Source organism: Pseudorasbora parva, chromosome 3, assembly GCF_024679245.1.
Source record: "Pseudorasbora parva isolate DD20220531a chromosome 3, ASM2467924v1, whole genome shotgun sequence".
In the NCBI taxonomy this organism is placed as follows: Eukaryota; Metazoa; Chordata; class Actinopteri; order Cypriniformes; family Gobionidae; genus Pseudorasbora; species Pseudorasbora parva.
In genome coordinates this window covers 33,713,024-33,722,286 of record NC_090174.1, presented here as the reverse complement: position 1 = coordinate 33,722,286, position 9,263 = coordinate 33,713,024, and the positions used below count along the sequence as shown (strand labels likewise).

General features: G+C 43.0%; 1 protein-coding gene across 3 annotated transcripts in view; it reads left to right on the top strand.

The window, feature by feature from the left end:
• The first annotated feature begins 194 nt into the window (after nt 1–194).
• nova1 (NOVA alternative splicing regulator 1) overlaps nt 195–9,263 on the top strand; it is a 22,150-nt gene continuing 13,081 nt past the window's right edge. For 2 of the 3 annotated variants that reach the window (XR_010904363.1, XM_067438561.1), the window contains exons 1-2: nt 195–934; nt 8,477–8,620. Coding sequence is in view for 2 of the 3 variants with exons in the window: in XM_067438561.1 (XP_067294662.1) it covers nt 778–934; nt 8,477–8,620 (301 nt within the window). In the remaining variant the exon portion in view is untranslated. Of the gene's footprint in view, nt 935–3,692; nt 4,549–8,476; nt 8,621–9,263 lie in introns of those variants that run through there. The other variant, XM_067438563.1, reaches the window with a different exon arrangement.

Genomic DNA, 9,263 nt, shown 5'->3' with positions numbered 1-9,263 from the left:
TTTTTTTAATTAATCCCGTAACATGCTGTTATGATCGCATTTATAATCGGACAGTTTTATTCAAATGGCAAGTTGTTAAACTAGTGAGTTTGGAAACTTGGTGCCGTGAAAAAAAAAGTATTTTGGAGGATGCGGCCCGTGACGTCAGGAGGGTTCTCGCGCTCTGGCTCACAATTGGTCCAGGGATGCTGCGCGAGAGCTCTTGTCACCCGAGCAGTCGCCGCCGCGCGCTGGACAAGACTCTCGCATCTTTGAAACAAAATCTCTTTTCTTTAACACTCCAAAACAAACGGACAGACATCGTCAACAGCAATACACTCCTTCAAAATCCAGGCGCCGCTGCGCGGAGACCGGAAAACTGCGAGCGACAATGACGTTTTAACTGTATTTTTGTTCTGAGCTTGAATCTTGATTTGTTTATCTTTAGTTTGTCAGCGCGAAGCAATGGTCGCGGGAATCTTTTTGGAGAGGGCGCTGCGCGTGTGCGTGAGGGCTCGTTAAACACCGACGTCTCAAGTGTCGGGTGCGCGCTAATGAATAGTCTTCACTGAATTGATTTTTATATTTAGAGCTTTAATGCGCCTCTTCTCCCAAGGGAAATAGTGGACAGGGCGGCAGAAACGGACGCACGCGGCGACCCCGCAGCATGGCATTTTTATGACATTTAAAGCTCCAATAAACATTCAGACAGCTCAGAGAGAAGACGCTTACTGGTTTTATGTGCTTTCTAACGATATTCGGTGCGCTAACGCAGTGTAAACTCCAGCCGGTGACAAAATGATGGCTGGCGGGGAAATTCAGCAGAACGGGATCTTCTCAAATCCTCAGCACCTTTCACAGTCGCCACACATGGACCAAGATATCTCCGATTCCCGAAAGAGATCCCTGGAAACACCGACCGAGGCGAGCAGCACCAAGCGCTCCAACACCGGAGGTAAGATCCGATCGACAGTTCGCGGGTGCTCGGGCCTGCTGCTCCAAATAAGTCATGTCAAACGAGTCTGCTTGAGTCGCGTGCCTAGTCGGTTTACTCCCCCCGCCTAAATAACTGCTTTTTTTAAATTGTAAAATTTGAGAGAACTGCCTTTATTTTTTAGTTCATAAGATGTTGTTTTGAAGACCATGTGGAATTAAATGGTACAGCAGCGCTAGAAATAATTAATAGGCTACTACAAGTAGAAGGGGTCTGACCCTGTATGCCCCGGTGGGGTGATGTGTGGTGGTGGTCGCCCCTCTAGGGACTGAAGCTAAATTGAGCAGAAAATGAATGAAAGGGAGAAAGTGCACATGCTGCTGTAGTTTAATCCCTATTCTTATGCAGTAACAGACTCCGGTGAAAACAAAAGATTTCATTCCCCCCTATAGCTTCGCTTGGAGCTTTTAATACATATCCAAAAGAGCATTAGGGCCCATTTTGTTTTAGAAAAGTTTCCTTCAGGTTTTGCTGATAATGTAAATCACTTGTGCGCATGACAAAAAACTCTTCGTCATAATTTACAAATATATTTTATTTCGGATTTTGTTAGCAGATTTAGATATTAATCCATATTTCTTCAGATGGTGGTCTGAGTCATTGCTCATAAAATACCAGTAATAGCGGTGAAGATCACGTGTTAAACACAATTATGTTCTTTAGTATACTTTACTATAAGCTGCCCAGTGAGTGCTTTTACTAACACCACCCAGGGTCTCTCTCTCTCTCTCTCACACACACACACACACACACACACACACACGTTGGTCTATGTGGTTTACAGGGACTCTCCAAAGGCGTAATGTTTTTATACCATACAAACCGTATTTTTCTATCCCACTTACACTGCCCCTGCCCCTAAACCTACCCATCACAAGAAACATTCTGCATTTTCACTTTCTCAAAAAAAAAAACATAATTTAGTATGTTTTTAAAGCTATTTGAAATATGATAACACCACATTTATAGTGTAATACCCATGTAGTTGTACAAATGTGTCCTTATAAACCACATAAACAGGCTCACACACTCTCTCTCTCTCTCTCTCTCTCTCTCTCTCTCTCTCTCTCTCTCTCTCTCTCTCTCTCTCTCTCTCTCTCTCTCTCTCTCTCTCTCTCTCTCTCTCTCTCTCTGTCTCTCTCTGTCTCTGTCTGTAGATTATGCACAACTAATGATTTTCAGTTTTCAGGGCTAATGAGGTGAGTCGAGTATGTTATGAAGGGTTTATAATAAGACAGCGACTTCTGAATCTTGTATACACCCAACCTAACTTTCGAATTTTATAATTAGGCTAGTGCTCACTATTTGTTTTAATAATTGACATTGATATTTTGTTTCTGACTTTGCTTGGTGACAAAATTATGCTTTATAGGTATGCAGTGGCACAATTAAAGTTTTTATTTTATTTTAAATTTTGGCATTATTTTACAGTTTATTATTATTATTATTATGTTAATGTTATACATTAATAGACGATGATTCAAAACTCTTCTTATATCATTCCAATACAGACTGTACAGGATAATGTGTTATAATCTTCTACACCGTCAGTCTATTACACAATAAGCTGAAGGCATATGATGCACTGTAAAACACAAAATTTAAAAATGGAATCAATTTTAAATCAAAGTTACAACCTGCAGCCATAAGTTCATTGATTTTTTTCCCCCCATTGATTTTTGAATGCAACTATTTTGCTAAAAAAGAAAAAGAAAAAAAAAGTAGGATGAAATTGAAAAGAAACTACATAACAGACTGGTACAAAAAATAATACAAAGAAAGAGGCTTTTATAATGATGAACACTTTTGACTAGTGTGTTTGACAGCTTTTGTCAAAGCAACTCATTAAGCACAGTTTAGAGATCAGTCTTTTATTTAGTCAGTAAGTTAGTTATCTCTTTGTTCACGGGCAGTTCAGATCATCGTTAATTCTGTCCAACTATCTGGCTTTGTTAATTAAAACATAATACTATCAATGGATGCACCCTTCCCCCTTACATGACCTTTGACCTGAAGAGAGTGACGAAGAGGATGGTCAGTGATTTAGATCTTCTTTATGCCCTTCCTTTTGTAAACAGCCATTGATTGCTGATGCTAATTTCACCAGTGCACACAGTTAGAGTGTGTGTGGCCTCTTACCAGTTGCAATTGAAATGGCATGTTAATGTTGCTAATGGAGGTTTTGGCAGAGCTATTTATGTTGGTGTGTTTTTGTGCGATTTGGTATTAGATCAAAAGGTGCGAGCGAGAGAGAGAGTGAGAGTGAGAGCGAGCCGAGAGAAGGACACAGGTGCCCTTGCAGTGTGTGGTGACGTGAGTTGACTGTGAATTGGGCAGGTGGTGAGGAAAGGAGGGGCTAGAGAGAGAGAGAAAGAGGGCTCATGTATTCTAGAATGTCCAGTGGATGTGCTGAACGTGATCGGTTTGCCTGAACAGAAGCATCTATACTTCTGCATTCCGCATCCGTGATACCCAGCAGAGCACGTCGATGTACCTATATGGATATGTAGGGAATTTATCAAGCTCAGCTGAATAAAGCTACTATGCAAATTAAATATGACCCTGGGACTGAGCTCAGACACAGCTCAGAAAGCCCCCCCCCACCCCCACCCATAACCACCACCACCCACCCCCGCCGCGTGTGCGCGCACCTGCATGCTCGCGCTGGTTGGGTATAGCGTCGCTGGATTTATAGGCAGTAATTTAGTTGGCCGGCCCCTTGGCGCTCTGCGGCAGATCCTTTCTGCCATTTTCAAAAATCTCTCTCTCTCTCTTTCTCGCTGTTTCCAACATGGCCGTCCAAGGAGCCAACTGCCTCCCCGCTTTCGCTCTATACCTCCTCTTCGCTCATGCAAGGTCACTCCCTCGCACTTTCTTTTACTCTTTCTTTTTCATTTCCTCTTTCTCTCCCTACGCAACCTCCCTCCATCCTACCTTTTCATATTTCACCCAAACGTGAGCGAGGCGCTACGTCTTTTATAGTGCTGCGTCAAAGTGGTGGTGGGGGGGCGACGAGAAAGAAAGCCTTGGTGTGTATGTGCGAGCGTGTGTGTGTGTGTGTGTGTGACGCTGGGGAGGGGTGCGGGGTGATTGGACACGCTAGGTGCCTCTCTGTAGAATGCAGCACAGGGCTGGAGCTCTCGCTGAATATGGATGAGAAGGAAAGCAGAGGGTGATGCAGTAGGAAGATTCCCCCCGTCAGTCCGCCTCTGCCTGAACAATACCAAACCTCTCTGCTTCAAACTCACACACACATACACACACAGCACACACACATACACACACAACACACAGCAATTGCATTGCCATCACACACAATCAGAGAAAGAGAGAGAGGGAAATTGAGGGAAAGAGAGCAAGAGAGAGACGGGGGCTGACTGCGGGTATGGAGGGGAGGATGCGCTGACGTTGTCCCCCTCTCGGATACGAACCTGGGGAAAAAGGTTGACTGGCCACATTCCTTGACGGCGGCAGAGCTTCTATGACCAGCCTGCAATCGGGCATCGCTCACAGCTCCAGCCTCTCGGCATCCATGGCTATCTGAACCCCACCTCCAGCACGCTACAGCAGAATGGGTAAGAAATTCGGTCCCCTTTTGTTGACTTGTTGAATGCGCGTGTGCGGATGAGTTGACCGTTTCGCTTTGCGTCTTTTGTTCTTTCGCCCATTCTTCTTCTGTCCTTCGTTGGCGTCTCTTCATTCATTCTGTGGGAAGGAGAGGCTTGCTTGTCCTTGCAGTGTGCCTAGGACAGGCCCTCCTTTTCACATGCAGAGTGTGTGTGTGTGTGTGTGTGTGTGTGTGTGTTGCTTGGGGGTGGGGGGTTAACAATGCAATCCCTCTTGACCCACTCCCTCTGTGTGTTTGCATGACACTCTATTCACACTCAATGTGCTGTGTGTAATCATAGGTTTGAGCCCGTAACCGTCTGACTGTGTTAGCGGCTGTGTAAGTATGGCTCCCTGGCAAACAGCAGCAACAGATTGTATTATTTACTCAGACACTCACTGCTGAAAACCTGTTACACCAGCTTTCCTTACATCATCACCGCAAGCAGGAGCGCACGGGTGAGGAGCGCTCCCAAAGCGCTCGTCATTCTCAAATCACTGCTGCATGAGAATGTGCTCTAGGTTCTCCTTTTAACAACAGGTAAGCGACAGCAGATCTTCCAACCGGCTCTTTGTGCCTTCAGAATGTCACCTCCAAGTCATCTTGGAAACGATTGTGAGGTGGTTGCGATGGAGATAGTGAAGTTTTGTTCCTCGCTGGCCAAGGTCAAACGATCCATACGCCGACACTGCCTCTCTGTAAAAACGGCTGCCGGAGGTTCGCTTCCTTGCGGCACTTTGGTGTGTCGCTGCAACGTACTTCAGTGATTGCGAGAGCTCTGATTGCCCTTTCTATATCCTTTCCGTTCGTATGAACGCACTCACTCTTTTCTTATCTCCCCTCCGGCTGCACTCTTCAAAAACCTCCATCATGGATTCCTGAGCGTGTGTCCACTGCGTCCTGTCCTCTTCCTCCGTTCACTGCAAAGTGCCCTCATTAAACAGTCCCTCTAACAGTGTCTGCATTCATTCCATTCACACTCGCACCCTCCCGTTCAACAGACCGGTCATTGATAAGATCGGGATCTGCCCAGCTGTGTGTGTGTGTGTGTGTGTATGTGTGTTTGCTCGGCTGCAGTGAGCATCATGGGCTGGAATCCTATCATTACCTGTCAGTCATGTGTGTGTGAGTGTGTGTGTGGCAGAGAGCATTGAGTCGGGTGAGGCAATGATGTAATGCATATCCCACTGCGCACCTGGAGCGCTGCAGAGGACAGGTACAGATTGAAGCACTCTGCACTGCTCTATACAGATCTCAGTCGTGTCCACTAGCCCCTCTTGAGGGCCCTAGGAAGTAGGAAGAGAGCGAGCGTCCTTGTGTGAGCATTTGTGTATGACGTCGTCATAAGATGAAGTATATGTCAGACGCTGCATGTGTTTTATAGAGAAACCCTGATGTCAGTCTCAGTGCAGAGAATAAAATTCTCTCACCCTCTGACATTTGCACATTCATTTAACAAATTATTTTCTCTAGAGTGCCTCAGCACAGAGCAAAGCCAGTCAGTCAGGGAGAGATAGAGAAAAAAGAGAGGGAAGAACAAAAGAATAGCAATGCTGCATAACAGCTTTTAGATCTGTATAAGTGAGACGTGAATGCAATTTTTATTTCGCCTTTTCCAGGGTTTCATTCGTTTCTATAGAAATGTGTGGAAATTTAAATGATTGGGTCGCTAAGTGTTTTTCTCAAATTGTCTTTTCAATTTAAATTCTGCTCGGGTATCTTTCTAACTGTGCATTGCACGTTCAGCTGCGCTTAAGCGACTTATACTGCATTTGAGCTTGCTTCTTTTATCCTTTCTATCTTTCTTTCTTGCTTTCTTTCTTTCTTTTTTCTTTCTTTCTTTTTTCTTCCTTACTTGCTTTCTTGCTTGATTTCTTTCTTTCAGACTAGATAATGTATTACAACTGAAGCTAATGTTTGCTTTGATCCTGGTGCCATCTACTAACTGGCCCTCCCACTCGTGGCTTGATTATATATGCCTGGGCTGACAATTACATTTCATTGGATTTCCCAGATTCCCTGATTTTCTGGTATTAATGGGATTGTCTGGATAGGATGATTGATCACTTATCGACCAGGCTGGCCTTCCAGTTGTGAGAATGTGTGCTGCATTTCTGGAAGAACCGCACAAATGCTTGACTCAAGCATTAGTGTACAGGTGACATGTATGCCGTGAGGCGGACTTTGGTGTGATTCGGAATGTATCAAGCATTCCCATAGGAGACTCAATCAGAGTTGCTTAGAGACCATAATATTTTCACCTTCTCCCTGCTGCCCCTCCCCTCTCCTCTTCCCCTTATCTGTCCTCTCCCCTCCTAGTTGCTGTTTTTCTTTACCACTCCCTGGAATAGTCTTTTCCTTTCGGTAGAATATTCTTTTTTTTATTCCTAACAAATCATTTGCATCCCAGTTGCTCCTTCCATATTTTTTCTCATTCTTTGCATGTTTTTTATTTATTATTAGCGTTTGCTCTTATTCTGCAGTCTCTCTCTCTCTCTCTCTCTCTCTCTCTCTCTCTCTCTCTCTCTCTCTCTCTCTCTCTCGCTCTCTCGTTCTCTCTCCTTGTATCTCTGACTCTCTCTTCTCCTCTCTGCAGTGGTAAAGGGTCAGCTGCTAGAGATTGGGGGCATTTGAGTCTGCGAAACCCATCTTATCTTTCAGATTTCGGCAAGACACTGATATAGTACACAATCACAATTTGCTTTTGTACCTGCTTCCATTTCGTCACACTATACATTAATAAAAATTACCTCAAATGCCATCTCGGCAACAAATCAAATTAAAATAGTTATGAATTTGTTTTAGCTGTGCCAACAATAGCATTTAGAAGGGTATACCAAATATTTAACATGACTTGACCGATATAATGTAACAATGATATCATGATGGAATATATTTGCATGTTTAGTGCAAAGGGAGTTTGATGACTCTCGTGTAAGTTTTTTTGTTTTTTTGTTGTGTTGTAATCACCTTCTGGTACTTTCCCTGCTTTAGCAATGCACTCTAGGCCATATGTTGTATTTAGGATGTGTAATATTGTGGTGGGAGAGGGAAGCCTTGTCCCCCCGGGAACCTCTGAGTGACTTATGCGCTGTTGGCTGGGTTCTTCTGGACAAATCTGAGGATTTAGCATCCATATGCTCCTGCCTGAACAGCCTTCCAGGCAATTACCCACAAGCCCACGGCCTCAGTATAGTGAAGTGTTACTGCCTACACACCACCCGCCACATACTCGCTCTTAAACCTCAACTTCTAACTGTGACACTGAACCTCCATGCTGAGGATCTGAGCTGTTTGTCGGCTGGCCAACCTTTTGTGTATGTGAGAAAGAGAGAGAGAGCGAGAGAGATGGCGAAAAAGATAGCGAAGGACACAAAACAGAGATAGTTTGGTTAAATTTAGACCTCTACCAACCCAAAGCAGGTCACTTTATCTCTGCATGGGGAAAAAGTGGGACAGAGGCAGAATCGGTAGGAACTCATCAGGGAGAGAAAGAGAGTGAGAAAAAGTGAAGAAAGAAATATAAATGGAAAAGGAGGGGAAATGAACAAAAGAACCAGACGCATCTCTCTACATGTTTAGTTTGTATATTGTTTGAAAAGTCGTTGTGAGGTGCACTTGTGGTCTCTGGTTGGATTCATGAGGTTTTTAAACTGTTATATAATCCTATTACAGTTTTACAGAAATGTGTAACGCATTAGACATGACTAAAGATTCCACAACTAACAACAAATATATATGATATTTTAAACAAAAGTATTATTATTTTATTATTATTATTATTAATGTTGTACTATTATATATTATTTTGCTATTACATATACAGTGGTGCTGTTAATGTATATTTCCCCCCTATTATCTCTAACTTTGTGTTTGTTTTTTGTGTGCATGTGCAGAGGAGGGTGAATATTTCTTGAAGGTGTTGATTCCCAGCTATGCTGCTGGTTCAATCATCGGTAAAGGGGGTCAAACCATCGTCCAGCTTCAGAAAGAGACTGGAGCCACCATCAAACTGTCCAAATCTAAAGACTTCTACCCAGGTATGCATTACATCTTCTGTCTGGCTTTAATGATGATCAAAATGATCATTGAATAATATTTCCGGGCTTAGCACACACCTTTTTTATTTCAAATAAAATTTCTCTGTCTATTTCAGTTTTTCATGTATTTATAATTCATGTTATTAGAGCTGTATTATAAATCCTCACAGTTAAATAATTGTATTTACTGTGCAATAGATACTGATGAAGTTAGATGAATGGTGCCATGCATAACTTGCCTTTTCCAATGAACTAGAGAATAAACAGTTCTAAGCTAGACCATAAACCTATTAAGTCTTTATTTTCAGGAATGAATGATACATGTTGGTTTTAAGAATAAATAATCCTTACTCTCACTGAAAGAGGTTTCAAAGGTTGTTTTATTATTGCTGAAATTTCTAAAATTGTAGAAAACATCAAGCTTGTAAGTTTTCTGAATTTCGTGTCTGATGGAGGTAGATTAATCTGTATGAGGGCGTTTACAGATGTTGTCCTGTTTGTGTCATTGACTATAATATCGTTTCCACCATGTGTCATGAAGAAGCTTTATGTTGCTTTATGTTGTATCGTGAAATATAAAAACGGCAGAGAATGACGGTGGAAAATGCCCATAGAGAGGGGAAATATGTGAGAAAGTGTGTGT